The 15,787-nt window shown below is 42.9% G+C and overlaps 1 protein-coding gene across 4 annotated transcripts in view; it reads right to left on the bottom strand.

The window, feature by feature from the left end:
- Positions 1-15,787, bottom strand: part of HENMT1 (HEN methyltransferase 1) — a 31,108-nt gene that overhangs the window by 3,204 nt on the left and 12,117 nt on the right. For all 4 annotated transcript variants that reach the window (XM_038412312.2, XM_038412314.2, XM_043520498.1 and 1 more), the window contains 4 exons: positions 14,703-14,815; positions 11,622-11,756; positions 10,928-11,110; positions 481-658 (listed from right to left, as the gene is read on the bottom strand). In XM_038412312.2, coding sequence (XP_038268240.1) covers positions 481-658; positions 10,928-11,110; positions 11,622-11,756; positions 14,703-14,815 — 609 coding nt within the window. The remainder of the gene's footprint in view (positions 1-480; positions 659-10,927; positions 11,111-11,621; positions 11,757-14,702; positions 14,816-15,787) is intronic.

The raw sequence follows: 15,787 nt of genomic DNA, 5'->3' as shown, positions 1-15,787 counted from the left end.
CACTGTAAAATTTTAATCCTAAAAATTGGTTTACAATGCACTTTAAAAGTATTAACTAACTTTTGGAAGCTAATTTTCCAATAAATCTTTATGTATTTTAAAATGTGGTTCTATTCTGAAAATTGTGAGGACAAAATTCACTTTTCCCTGTCATAATGTCAGTCTGAATATTTGGTATTTTTAAAAAACATAATCACAGGCTTATTCTTTTCTCAGTGCTCTTGAGTCTGAGCTGGTCTACACTGGGAACTTACATCAGCATAGCTATGTCTCAGGGCTGTGAACCCCTCCCATTGGCATAGGCAGTATCTACGCGGAAGCACTGCAACTGAGCCACTGTAGCATGTAGCAATAGTCAACTCTGGTATACACATAACCCTTATGATTCCATCTCTCAAAACTGTCCCTTTGTTGTTATTTATTGATCCCTATACAAAGTAAACTAAATGGGTATGTAGAGGGAGAGCAGGAGATACTTACAGTTTTGTAAGCATGTTCTGTGTGTTTCACAGAGTTAACAGTTTCACCACTCTTTGGATATTTTCTCACAAACACACCTATTTGGGTACAAAATCCAACATCCTCACTTCCAGGTGGTGGGGCCCCAAGTCCAGTAAATTCAACTGTGTAATCATAGCGAGTAGCTGCATCTATTGCCCTAAGAAAAATAATTTAATCTTATTATATTGAATGGTCATATTTTTAACGTGATGAAGAAATATGAACGACAGTGCAAGAAATAAGACCCTGATCCTGCTAGCTCTTATGCACTTGTTTAACTTCAAGAATATTTATTTCAATGGGACTACTCATGTGCTCGAAGTTAGGCAATACATAAGCATTGGCAGGATCAGAGCCTTATTCTGTAGTACTGTGAAATAAGATTAAATCAGGGGTAGGCAAACTATGGCCCTACGGCTCATGGTTCCCCTTTCCCGGCCAATGGGAGCTGCGGGGGGAGCGGTGCCTGAAGACGAGGGCAGCGCGCGGAGCCCTCTGCCTGCCCCATCCCAGGGACCGCAGGGACGTGGTGCTGGCCAGTTCCGGGAGCGGCACGGGGCCAGGGCAGGCAGGCAGCCTGCCTGAGCCCCACTGCTGCCACCCAGAGCCACTCAAGGTAAGTGGCACCGGGCCAGAGCCTGCACCCCAACCCCCTGCCCTGAGCCTCCTACCGCACCCCTCCTGCACCCCAACCCCCTGCCCTGAGCCCCTTGCTGCACCCCTCCTGCACCTCAACCCCCTGCCCTGAGCCCCTTGCTGCACCCCTCCTGCACCTCAACCCCCTGCCGTAAGCCCCCTGCCCTGAACCCCCTCCTGCACTCCACACCCCTCCCTGCACCCCCGCACTCCGCACCCCCTCCTGTGCCCTAGCCCTGAGCCCCCTCGTACACCCTGCACCCCTCTTGCATCCCAACCTCTTAACCTGAGCCTCTTCCTGCACACTGCACCCCCACACACACACCCCACACTCCCTTCCACACGCCAACCCCCTGCCCCAGCCCTATATTCATGGCCCTGCATGCAATTTTCCCACCCAGATGTGGCCTTCGGGCCAAAAAGTTTGCCCACCCCCGGATTAAATTGTTATCGCTGTATTTTTAAATAAACCAAAATTCCTTCAATATTTCGCAAGCATCTGCTGAAAAATATACATATTCATTATTATGCCCTCTCTCTCTCTCTCTCTCAATAGAGCAGACAGAATAAATAAAAATACAACAGCTTGTGTAACACATCAGCTTTTTGTACTTTGTCAAGTTTTCAGAATTTAATCACACTATTATCTTTTGAGAAGAGTGCATTTAAAAAAGACAATACTGGCTAAATGATAGAAATATATATTTGAATCTGGAAGTCTGCAGGCCCAGTATAGCTATACTAGTATCTGAAAACCCATGCTGGTGCAGAGGTGTAATTTATGAAGTCAAAATGGTTGACAACTTAAAATTTGGATGGTACCAGACCATGAATCCCAGTGATTATTGAACCTGGTGATATTCTAAACAAAAGAATCTTTAGAGTCATGCTTGCAGCTGTTTCCTTGCATCATACTTACTCAACATTCTAGGCTTTAGAGTGATGTTTGGGGTTAGAGTGTGCTGGTTGTGTTGTTGTGTGGGTGGTTGTGTTATATTGCAAAATTTGTATTTATCTGTGTAGATGTAAATAAAGGCTGTGTGCTGTGGTGAGGGACTGTGTTTGTTTGGGGCTACTGTGTATGGTGGCTGTGTTTTTGTTTAGGTGGTTGCATTGATTTGAGTCTGGGGGAGATGTGCTGGGAGATTTGTGTTGATTTGTACATGTACTGAATGAGGGATGTATGCTGCAGTGAGGAGCTGTGTGTGTTTAAGGTTAATGTGTGTGCTGGTTGTGTTGCTGTGTGGGTGGGTTTGAAAAACTGGCAGTTGGGTCATGTCTCCATCATCTGTGCAGTCTCCCTCATACAACCAATTAAACTGCTACATGCAATATAGCTGTATAGGAGGGGTGGTGCTTTGTTTAATTACCCTGGTATCATAAAGGTCTTCTAGGGACTCTTGGCATGGCACAGATACATGCCTTGCTGTCTAATATATGTAATTCGTTAAGTCAAAATGGCTAAGAACTTAAAAACTGGATAGTAACAGGTTGCGAAACCAACCTGGTGATATTCTGAACAAAAAGAGAAGCATAGAATGTTGAGTCAGCGTGATGCAAAGAAAAAAGTTGCAAGCATGCTTATAGCGGTTCCCATCACTTCTCACTGACTCTACAGACATAGTAAGGCTTAAGAGTAACACAGAGTGGCAGTCTTGGAATCTTATTATATAGCTGAGGAGAACAGAGGAATCTCAGGTCCATAACAGTGTGCATGGGAATCATATTAGGGTGAGAAAGAGATCTAAAATGGCCACCTCTCTTCCTCTACACTATTCCAAGAACCAATAGGTATGATAAAACTGGCGGACCTAAGAAAAAGCTCACTGGAGACAAAGCACCCAGCTGTAGAATTCTCTGCCATAGAAGATTAGGAATGCAAGATTCACACAATTCAGAACACAAAATTTAAATATTTTCCTATATTTATTATACCAAAAACAAGACAGATGTTGTGACATAAGAATTCCTCAGTGCCAACTGGCAAGGGAGTTACAGGAATATCCTAATTCTAGTATGTACATTCTGGTTAACCAAAAAAGGTCTTCTGAGCCAGTAAATAAAAGCCAGGGTCACACAGGTCATTAATATTTGTACCTATATTTCACAACAATATTATGTAAGGAGTTATAGGCGTATACTGAAAATAGGTTCTTAGTGTCCGTAACACAGCACAGGCGAACAGTTTTCCTGACAGAAAAGGTGTTTATTCCTCTGTCTCTCCGTTGGCATGTAAATTAAGCACTGTAAGCTAACACAATGGAGGCACATTTACATACAAAATCAACAGAAAGATATGAAGTGAACCACAAAGAGCACACAATGGGGGAAGAGAACCTTATCTTGAGCCACACTTCAAAGGTTTGCTGGACTATATTTGGGGAACAGAGAAGACACCTCACCTTCCTGCACTTAGGGTATGTCTACACTATGAAATTAGGTCTAATTTATAGAAGTCGGTTTTGTAGAAAGCTTTTTTATACAGTCGAATGTGTGTCCCCCCACACAAATGCTCTAAGTGCATGTAGTCGGCGGACTGTGTCCACAGTACCGAGGCAACAGTCAACTTCCGGAGCTTTGCACTGTGGGTAGCTATCCCACAGTTCCCGCAGTCTCTACCACCCATTTGAATTCTGGGTAGAAATCCCAGTGCCTGATGGGGCTAAAACATTGTCGCGGGTGGTTCTGGATACATATCATCAGACCCCTGTTCCCTCTCTCCCTCCGTAAAAGCAAGGCAAACAATCGTTTTGCACCTTTTTTCTTGAGTTACCTGTGCAGACACCATACCACGGCAAGCATGGAGCCCATTCAGCTAACCATCACCATATGTCTCCTGGGTGCTGGCGGACATGGTACTGCATTGCTACACAGCAGCAGTTTATTGCCTTTTGGCAGCAGACAGTGAAGTATGACTGGTAGCTGTTGTCGACATAGTCCTGGGTGCTCTTTTAACTGGGCGCCTGGGCAAACATGGGAGTGACTCAGCCAGGTCATTTCCCTTGTTTCGTCTCATGGCGATTGAGTCCTACCGGCAGTGCACAGTCTTTTAATTTGCAGCCAGCAGAAGACGATGGCCAGTAGTCATACTGCACCGTCTTCTGCCGAGCACCCAGGAGGTGACGATGGCTAGCGGTCGTACTGCACAGTCTGCTGCCAGCATGATGTATAAAGATAGATGAAGTGGCTCAAAACAAGAAATAGACCAGATTTGTTTTGTATTAATTTTCTCCTCCCTCCCTCTGTGAAATCAACGGCCTGCTAAACCCAGTTTTGAGTTCTATCCTTGAGGCGGCCATTCAGTTTCTCGCAAAGCCACCCACTTTGTTGATTTTAATTCCCTGTAAGCCAACCCTGTAAGCCATGTTGTCATTCGCCCCTCCCTCCATCAGGGCAACAGCAGACAAACGTTCCGCACCTTTTTTCTGTGCAGATGCCATACCACAGCAAGCATGGAGCCCGCTCACATCACTATGGCAATTAGGAGCATATTAAACACCACACGCATTATCCAGCAGTATATGCAGCACCAGAACCTGGCAAAGCAAAACCGGGCAAGTAGGCGACATCAGCGAGGTGACGAGAGTGATGAGGACATGGACACAGACTTCTCTCAAAGCATGCACCCTGCCAATGTGGGCATCATGGTGCTAATGGGGCAAGTTTATGCGGTGGAATGCCGATTCTGGGCTCGGGAAACAAGCACAGACTGGTGGGACTGTATAGTGCTGCGGGTCTGGGACGATTCCCAGTGGCTGCGAAACTTTCGCATGTGTAAGGGCACTTTCATGGAACTTTGTGACTTGCTTTCCCCTGCCCTGAGGCGCAAGAATACCAAGATGAGAGTAGCCCTCACAGTTGAGAAGCGAGTGGCAATAGCCCTGTGGAAGCTTGCAACGCCAGACAGCTACTGGTCAGTCGGGAATCAATTTGGAGTGGGTAAATCTACTGTGGGGGCTGCTGTGATGCAAGTAGCCAATGCAATCAAAGATCCACTGATATCTAGGGTAGTGACCCTGGGAAATGTGCAGGTCATAGTAGATGATTTTACTGCAATGGGATTCCCTAACTGTGGTGGGGTCATAGACGGAACCCATATCCCTATTTTGGCACCAGAGCACCAAACCAGCGAGTACATAAACCGCAAGGGGTACTTTTCAATAGTGCTGCAAGCACTGGTGGATCACAAGGGACGTTTCACCAACATCAAAGTGGGATGTCCGGGAAAGGTACATGACGCTCGCATCTTCAGGAATTCTGGTCTGTTTCAAAAGCTGCAGGAAGGGACTTTCTTCCGAGACCAGAAAATAACCATTGGGGATGTTGAAATACCTATAGTTATCCTTGGGGACCCAGCCTACCCCTTAATGCCATGGCTCATGAAGCCATACACAGGCAACCTGGAGAGTAGTCAGGAGCTGTTCAACTACAGGCTGAGCAAGTGCAGAATGGTGGTAGAATGTGCATTTGGACGTTTAAAAGCACGCTGGCGCAGTTTACTGACTCGGTTAGACCTCAGCAAAACCAATATTCCCACTGTTATTACTGCTTGCTGTGCGCTCCACAATATCTGTGAGAGTAAGGGGAGACGTTCATGGCGGGGTGGGAGGTTGAGGCAAATCGCCTGGCTGCTGGTTACGCACAGCCAGACACCAAGGTGGTGAGAAGAGTACAGGAGGGTGCAGTGTGCATCAGAGAAGCTTTGAAAACCAGTTTCATGACTGGCCAAGCTACGGTGTGAAAGTTCTGTTTGTTTCTCCTTGATGAAATCCCCCGCCCCTTGGTTCACTCTACTTCCCTGTAAGCTAACCACCCTCCCACCTCCCTTTGATCACCGCTTGCAGAGGCAATAAAGTCATTGTTGCTTCACATTCATGCATTCTTTATTAATTCATCACACAAATAGGGGGATAATTACCAAGGTAGCCCAGGAGGGGTGGTAGAGAAGGGAAGGACAAGGCCACACAGCACTTTAAAAGTTTAAAACTTATTGAATGTCAGCCTTCTGTTACTTGGGCAATCCTCTGAGGTGGAGTGGCTGGGTGGCCAGAGGCCCCCCCACCGCATTCTTGGGCGTCTGGGTGAGGAGGCAATGGAACTTGAGGAGGAGGGCGGTTGGTTACACAGGAGCTGTAGCGGCGGTCTGTGCTCCTGCTGCCTTTCCTGCAGCTCAACCATATGCTGGAGCATATTAGTTTGATCCTCCAGCAGCCTCAGCATTGAATCCTGTCTCCTCTCATCACACTGCCGCCAGCTTTCAGCTTCAGCCCTCTCTTCAGCCCGCCATCTCTCCTCCCGGTCATTTTGTGCTTTCCTGCACCCTGACATTGTCTTCCTCCATGCATTTGTCTGTGCTCTGTCAGTGTGGGAGGACAGCATGAGCTCAGAGAACATTTCATCGCGAGTGCATTTTTTTCGCCTTCTAATCTTCACTAGCCTCTGGGAAGGAGAAGATCCTGTGATCCTTAAAACACATGCAGCTGGTGGAGAAAAAAAAAGGGACAGTGGTATTTGAAAAGACACATTTTATAGAACAATGGGTACACTCTTTCACGGTAAACCTTGCTGTTAACATTAGATACATAGCACATGTGCTTTCGTTACAAGGTCGCATTTTGCCTCCTCCCCCCCGGCGTGGCTAACAGCGGGGAACATTTCTGTTCAGCCATAGGCAAACAGCCCAGCAGGAACGGGCACCTCTGAATGTCCCCTTAAGAAAAGCACCCTATTTCAACCAGGTGACCATGAATGATATCACTCTCCTGAGGATAACACAGAGAGATAAAGAACGGATGTTGTTTGAACGCCGGCAAACATACACTGCAATGCTTTGTTCTACAATGATTCCCGAGTACATGCTACTGGCCTGGAATGGTAAAGTGTCCTACCATGATGGATGGAATAAGACTGCCCTCCCCAGAAACCTTTTGCAAAGGCTTTGGGAGTATATCCAGGAGACCCACGAATGCCAGGGCAAATTAATCATTAAACATGCTGGCTTTTAAACCTTTTATAGTATTTTAAAAGGTACACTCACCAGAAGTCCCTTCTCTGCCTGGTGGGTCCTGGAGGCAGCCTTGGGTGGGTTCGGGGGGTACTGGCTCCAGGTCCAGGGTGAGAAACAGTTCCTGGCTGTCAGGAAAACCGGTTTCTCCGCTTGTTTGCTGTGAGCTATCTACAGTCTCCTCCTCATCGTCTTCCTCGTCCCCAAAACCTGCTTCCGTGTTGCCTCCATCTCCACTGAAGGAGTCAAACAACACGGCTGGGGTAGTGGTGGCTGAACCGCCTAAAATGGCATGCAGCTCATCACAGAAGTGGCATGTTTGGGGCTCTGACCCGGAGCGGCCGTTCGCCTCTCTGGTTTTCTGGTAGGCTTGCCTCAGCTCCTTAAGTTTCACGCAGCACTGCTTTGGGTCCCTGTTATGGCCTCTGTCCTTCATGCCCTGGGAGATTTTCAAATGTTTTGGCATTTCGAAAACTGGAACTTAGTTCTGATAGCACGGATTCCTCTCTCCATACAGCGATCAGATCCCGTACCTCCCATTCGGTCCATGCTGGAGCTCTTTTGCGATTTTGGGACTCCATCATGGTCACCTCTGCTGATGAGCTCTGCATGGTCACCTCTGCTGATGAGCTCTGCATGGTCACCTGCAGCTTGCCACACTGGCCAAACAGGAAATTGAAATTCAAAAGTTCGCGGGCCTTTTCCTGTCTACCTGGTCAGTGCATCCGAGTTGAGAGTGCTGTCCGGAGTGGTCACAATGGAGCACTCTGGGATAGCTCCCGGAGGCCAATACCATCTAATTGCGTCCACAGTACCCCAAATTCGACCCAGCAAAACCGATTTCAGCGCTAATCCCCTTGTCGGGGGTGGAGTAAGGAAATCGATTTTAAGAGCCCTTTAAGTCGAAAAAAAAAGGCTTCGTCATGTGGACGGGTGCAGGGTTACATCAATTTAACGCTGCTAAATTCAACCTCAACGCCTAGTGTAGACCAGGGCTTAGGAAGTAAATGGGCAGTGTTTTTAGATTCATGAAAATAGGATCTTAACCATCCTTGACTGAAATGCTTCAGAGGACATTTGGGGTGACAAGAGATTAGCCTGTTAAATTAAGTTTAGTCTCTAGAAAGCATGTTATGATTTTGTTTTATATGTAACCTTTTGCTTCCAGTATCCTTACTATTACTTGAATCTTGGGTCATAAACCTATCCTTGATTTCACTATAAATATATTAAACTAGGTGCTGATCCTGAGTTGAATTCTACAAGTTGCTGTGTATACTGTTTCCTTGGTGACAGCAGACCTAGTATTTCTGTGAATGTTCAGTGGATAAAGGGCTGGTACTACAGGGGAATGCTTCAAAGAGACTCCGGGACTGAGTCACACCTATTATTAACCTGTAAGGCAAAGTAAGGTTGGCATACCCTGTTGGATCATATTAAAGAAGTTCTGTATTAAAATCACAAATGAGTTTGATTCCCCATAGTTTAAATTCCAGGGTATTACTAATTAAGAGGTCTCTTGGTTTTTGGTACTGTTTCTCTCCCTCTGTGTGTGAAACTTGCAAGCTGCTAACTGTGTTAGTACATTCTAAGACAGAGTCTGTTCTCAAAGCAATTCTTTATAACAACTACTCACACAGAGAGAGATTCAAAGCAATACTCTGTAACAAGAGAAACAGCATCCAGAGACTCCCTGCCCTTTTGTTGTATTCATCTCGCTTTGTTAACAATTGTGATTAAAAAGCTCCAGTGTGCTGGGTTCCCCGCCTCCGTGACTGCAACGCTTGGAGTCCCCGTTGTGGGTGGGTCACTAACCTTCAATAAAGCCAATAACTCACAGCTGTGTGTAAGCCTCGTTTTTCTCAGAGTACTTCTGCCAGGCCTGTGGTGCTTCGAGCACTGTGGCCCAGAATACCAGGCCACCTGGGCAGTGGCTTGGCATGAGCAACTCTAAGGCTGGTAACTATGATAACAACCTTGCAGAACCTGTGTGTGTGTATGAATGAATGTGTGAATAAATATGAAATTGAATGGAATGTTATAGCTATAACTAACTGCTTACTATGATTCTTTCTGTATTCACAATAAATGTGGCATTTTGCCTTTTCCCCTTTAATAAGAATCTTCTGGTTTTTATTTTTTATTGGTATAACAACCCCAGAAGAGAGAGCATGTGTGACTAACAGGCTGGTACTGTCAAGCAGATGATATCCAGTTAAACATAAAGAAGCCTCCCTCTCATTGGAGGCGAGGATAATAAGGTGACTCTCAGTCCTGGGTATCCCAAGAAGGGAAGGTTACTTACCTGTAACTGGAAGTTCTTTGAGGATGTGTGGTCCCTATCTGGAATCCACCGAGGGTTATGTGCATGTACCAGGCACTCAGAGACAGAGCTTTTTTACAGTAGCAACATCTGTCAGTCCACGCATGCACCCTTGCACCACCTCATGGTTTCGCCCAAGGCGATAAAGGGTGGGGCAGACTGACCACATCTTCAGTTCCTTCTCCACCATAGATCTACCAGATCTGCAGCAAAGGGGAAAGAAGGTGGGATTAGAATACAGATAGGGACCACACATCTCCAAGAACTTCCAGTTACAGGTAAGTAACATCCCCTTCTTCTTCAAGTGATGGTGCCTCTTGTATTCCACTGAGGATGATTAATAAGCAGTTCCTAAATAGGCAGTGGATGCGAGGAAAATGACAACTGTGGAACAGAGGACCGCTGTGCCAAACAAGGCATCCATTGCCGAATCATGCACCAGAGCATAATGATAAGAAAAGCTGTGTACCAAACTTCACGTGGCTGCCTTCCATATGTCCTCAAGGGGCAGTCGTGGCGCACGACGATAGTAGATACTTGTACTCTCATGGAATGACCTGCATCCCACCTGGTGGGGACCATCCCGATAATTGATAGCAGAGCATAATGTACTCCGAGACCTACTTCAAAATTCTCTGGGTGGAGATGGCCTGCCCTTTAATTTTCTCTACTATGACGACAGTCTGGGAGATTTCCAGGATGGCTTCTTCCTTTGTAGATAAAAGGCCAGGACCCTATGTACATCAAGAGAGTGAAGTCGCTGTTCCTCATTTGAGGTGTGTGGTTTAGGAAAAAAAGTGGATAGATGTATGGTTGGTTTAGGTGGAAGCGGGAAACCCTTTGGGATGCAGGTGAAGTGAAACTTTGTCCTTACTGAATGTGATGAAAGGGGGGAGTTGCTAGTAGAGGGCTTATCCGTTCACCCTCTCAGTTCCCTGGTCCTTCTCACGTGAACAGAGAGCAGCAATACCCGAAGTCCAAAGGTGCAAACAATTCGATGTTTATTGGGGTGAACTTCCAGCAAGCAATGATTCCAATTTCCTTCCTCAGTGTCCCCCTTCCCAGCTGTGACACCACAGAGCCTTGCCTCTGACCTTGTTCCCATTCGCCACCTTAGCACAATATGATTCTAATTCCCCCCCATTCCTGATTGACTAAAGACTATATAGTAAAACTTGAGTTCTGGTTAGTTATACCTTAACCAATTATTTTACTGAAATTTAACTAACCAATCCTAACATTGTAACATGATTATCTAACCAATTATATCCCACCACCTTAATTGATTTACACCCAACAAAATGAATTATACGGCAGGCAGAAACAATCACAGAACCAGAGAGAGATTATACATACAAACAACCACCCTCACACATAAACGGTATTTAAAAAGTAAATCTCTACCATTGCTTTTTACTGTTTTGAGTACAAATAATGTAATGTACAGTAACTAGCAAACTCACCAACTCTGAAATTGTGTTTGATCCCATTCAAATTTATGGTCTGAATGTCTGAACAGTGTCACTCCTGGGAGCAAAGGGTTAAATTCTGAGTTTGGAGTGCTGATTACAATCATGGTTGGAGCCATAAAACCAAATACCACTTCTGGAAACTTTTCCAGTTCTGCTGCTTCCAGGTGCTCTATTCTGAAAAAGATAGGATTACATAGGTCCTTAAAGTCTTACAGGTTCTTTTGACTTTCTCTACAATCAATTCAACCAAACTATGCATATCCTAATATTTTAGTCGTGGTTAAAATTACACCACTGCTGCAAATAGAATAAATATAAGTTGTCCAAGGGGATTCTTTACTATTTTTCATAATATCTCCCTCTTTCATACTTTTTTTCACACTTCCATCGACACACTGCCCAAAGTTCCTAATATGATTACCTTCATACATTAGAAAGGTCAGCCACATCCTGCTAATGTTCCATTTGAATTATGAAAGTGTTAAATGTACAGGATTGAACAAGTTTGCTAAGAGTAAAGGCTCTGAACTCTAATTTCAACCCTCCTAACCTCAATGAGTCTTGCCACATTACAAAGTATGATGCAAAGGAAAAACAGAATGAAACACGGAATTCTGCTCTATGAATATTTATATTTACAATGTGTTTGATAAGAAAAATTGGAGTATGTAAGCTTAATACTCACAATTCAATGCATGTTACCAAGTCAAAACCAAGCATGCAAGGATCTTTATGAGCAACTGAGCCATGATGCAGGGTCACAGTTAGAGATCTTTCACTTGGTTGCAGGTAATCAGCAGGAAGGGGAGACAACCTATGCCTAGGAAAACATTCAAAATTAAACAAGTGTTGACCTAAAAACTCTATATCCTTATAAAGCCTATTAGCTTGGCTATGTGAGCAAGTGTACCCATATGCTATTTAGTTGTGCTAAGAGGAGGAAAATGCCAGCTTGCTAGAAATTATTACCTCAAGAATTGTTAAATAAGAATAAATATTGTTAGCAATATCCTTCACTAACCCCAACAAGTACCAGATATTTAAGTTAGCAAAATATAGTAAGTAAATAACAGATGTTTGATCGTACAGTTGGAGATTTATTGGAAAGTTTGTAAATATGCTAAAAATAAGTCTGTCTGCGAAAGAGAAGAAATTAAAAAAATGAAACTGTAAACAATTCCTGTATAAAATATGCCAAGTTGTAAGCAAAATTAGAACCAGACAAATAGGTCAAGCTAATCATTAGGCTGCAAAGAGCAGTTCTCACAGACTTGACAATGTACCTTTCTATTATGCTCTGACTAACAAATTATTTAATAAAATCAATCCAAGTGACTAATCTGAGGTTTCTTTAAGTACTGAGTAAATTGGAACCTCGCTCAATTTGTAACACAATACAAGAAGGATCTGGTTGGGACAAGATTCTTGTCCTGAGTCTGTCCTTAATAAGGGCCTCCTGTAAGAAGCTGTATATGCTTAACTCCTGTTTATTTCAACGGGAGTTGAGCATGTTCAGCAACAAACAGGTACAGAACCATGCAAGACAAAAGAATAAGTACGCATTTTTAATTGTTTGAGGCTGAACAATTAATATGACTCAATCTTCCTAAAAAACATTGAAGTTATCCTTGGTAAAAAGTTAAGTACCTCTTAACAGACAAAACAGTTTCCAGTACAGTTCTGAAGTCTTTAATTAAAGACCATTTTTATTAGGAGATGATTTTTGAGGTTCCCCTGGATAGTTGCTTAAGATGGGAATCACTCCGGTCCCTTACATAGAAAAATATCAATAAATCAATAGTCTTCCGAGTGTGTCAATAGACACCCAAGTCTTAAAGGAAGCAAACAAAAGAAAAACCTACTATGTAAAGACTAAAGGTAATTGATATCTATAAATAAGTGCACAGGCTGAGGCTCCATCTTTAAATTATGATAATGTTTAAAATCTAAGAGACCAACAATAAGTCCCTGACTGGAAAAAAAATCAGCTTAGATGTTTCACCTCAATTATTTTAAACCCAAAACTTATTTGTACTTTGTTTTTCTTTTGAAATTATGAAGCTTCTACATACATTGTTCCTTATAACCCAGTCATTGAAGCCTGGACATATTAAAAAGATTAAAACATAACCACAATGTCATGTGTGGACTGCACAGAACAATGGGGATTTCACAAATGGGCATTGGTTGCTGCAGTAGTTGACTGATATAGGAAAAAACGGCAGATGAACCCTAGGCTTCACAACTATACAGAAAAAATAACATGCAAGTTAAATTTGGAGCCTGAAACCTTGACTGTGATAAAGTCTCAACTGAGAACTGATACAGAATTTAAAAAAAATAAAAATAAATCTGAGCTCTTTTATGAGCCTGACCTTAAAGGGTCTTTCACCATGTATACTGCAGAAGAGGACCTGGGCCAAATCTCAACCTTGAAGAGAAGACTACATCACCAATAAGAAGAGTACAGTTCTAAGTTCACACCAAACCTATTCAAGTATGGGGGAAGGAAGCAGACAAGAAAGCAGCATTCTTAGCTGCCTTTCGCTTTGTTTCCAACTAATATACTGTCTTTGAAGTTCTTTGCTTCTTTCTGTGTTAACCTGTCATATTTCTTGTGAGTTGATGTGACATTAAAAAAAAAAAAGTGGTCAAAAAAAAAAAGCTTGTGATTTCTTCCCTTCATTAAAGGCAGTTTGACCTGGACATAGGCAGAACCCAGTAATTGAAAAATAAAAGTATGTGGTGTATTTTGGGAATCTGTGAAGTGCCTCTCATTGTCCGTTGGGAAAAGAAACAAACTTAATGCAAATGAGCAGCCACCTGCTATGACTATCTACAATAAGACAAGAAAGTAAAGGAGGAATTGGACTTCAGCAATAGTCCTCTAAGGTTACAAAAATCCTACTTTGCTGCCAGGTATCTTTGAAGATGAGATGCTATTGTCAGTTCTGATGGCAATAGAGTTCCACAAACATAGCAAACTGAGATGCTTACAAAAACCAAACCAAAATTAAAAAAAAATCCTTATAATTTCCAATAAGAAAGTTACTATGCATGCATATTAACCTCTTTTCAAAACAAAATAACCAAAATAAATTGGTTATTGAAGACATTTGTAAATTTCCTTTTAAACATTTTGTTTATATATTATAAAACAACATATACAGTAATAAAAAAATAAATGCAAAGCTCCTTCACCCCAGGTAAACAACAACCACCAAGAAAACTTGTGTGTGGTACAATCTATATCCTGCAGCTATCACTGGAGTAATGGTACTTTCCTGAACACAGAAGTTGAGGTTGAAACAGAGATTTTTCACCAACTGGTCCATAAATTTGGAACTCAGTCCTGAAAGAGCTCACATAACCACAAACCCCAGTGCCTTCTCAGCAAAATACAAAACCCATTTCTCTAACCTCACCTTCCCACAATAAAAACAAAAACAACAAAGTCCAGTCCATATTGACTGGAAGGAAAAGAGAGCAAAATATAACTTACGCAACTGTCAATTTTGGGAAGTGCTCAGTGATGGGTGCCACATAAAAACATAAACAGATTTGATGCCAATAGCAGCATGTGGCATACCAGTAGCTTTACAAAACCACCATCCCAATTCCCAATATACTCAATCTTTACATACCAAATAGTTCACAACTTTACATTATCTTTATGCTGAATCTCTTGACAACTACTGCTGCAACATGCTGTTAGGCTGAACCAAACACTGAATTATTAAGAAAAATAATGTAAAAAGCATCTTACATTTTCTCCTTCATCACATTCTCCCTGATATCTAGCCCAGCTAGCACCTCAATGCATTTGCAGAATTTCAGCATCCAGAGTAGAGTACAGTCAGCACATCCCAAGTCTGCAACCTATAAAGTAGATTTGAAAACAATGGCATCTTAATACCCCATATTCTTAAGTTATTTGTGTGACTCACAAAATATGTTCTGCATTGATATTAAACAACATTTTTATGAAATAGGAATTAAATGCATGGCATTTCTATGAAACTTTATAATTTAGTTTTACAAGAGTTACATGAATTGAAAAGATTCTTTACAAAGAAGGACATTTAGGCCCCAGTCCTGCAAGCTGTTCTACACAGGTTGGCCTTTATGCAGTTAATAGGGCTCCACATGAGCATAAGGGTTCACTCATGTGCAATAGTTTAGATCCTGAGCTAGCAAAGACTTAAACACATGCTCATAGGTGCTGCACCCCCTGTCCTGAAGTAGTAATAACAACCCAAATATATAGTTTCAGCCTTCAGTAGCCCCACTATAAAAATGGTTCCCGCACCACCACACATGCTTAACTCTTCTCAATGAATAGCTCCATTTTTTTCATTGGGACTACTCACAATGCATACAGTTAAGAACCTGCCCAGCACCATCCAGATAGCTAGGCAGGGTCCTATCAACAATGAATTAATAGTCTTTATCCAGTTTTTTTTGGGTGGGGGGCATCCATTGTAATCTCAAGGACTAGAAGAGCATGCAAACTAAACAACCCTCTACGCCCCGATACTCCGTTTGGATCAGGATTGAAGCACACTGAAGCTCAGCTGATGTGGGGAAGCCTAAACTGTTTCTACTCAGGCTAAATCTGCCCTGCTGATAAACAGAGAACTCCAGTTTTTACACGAAATTAATTTACCAAAAAAAAAAAAATTTTTTTTTTGCATTGCCAAGCCAGGAGCATTAAAGTTTATAGATACAGCTGCAACAAAGCTACTGAACAGATCCTGTTCAAAACCAGATCAAAATGTCATGATCTCATACAGTGGAACAGAAAAGTGCTTTATAAAGAACATGACCAATAGCTAATTTATTGAATACATA

Source organism: Dermochelys coriacea, chromosome 8 (assembly GCF_009764565.3).
Source record: "Dermochelys coriacea isolate rDerCor1 chromosome 8, rDerCor1.pri.v4, whole genome shotgun sequence".
Lineage (NCBI taxonomy): Eukaryota > Metazoa > Chordata > Testudines > Dermochelyidae > Dermochelys > Dermochelys coriacea.
Note: the sequence above shows the minus strand (reverse complement) of the source record. Positions and strands in the feature narration are given on the sequence as shown.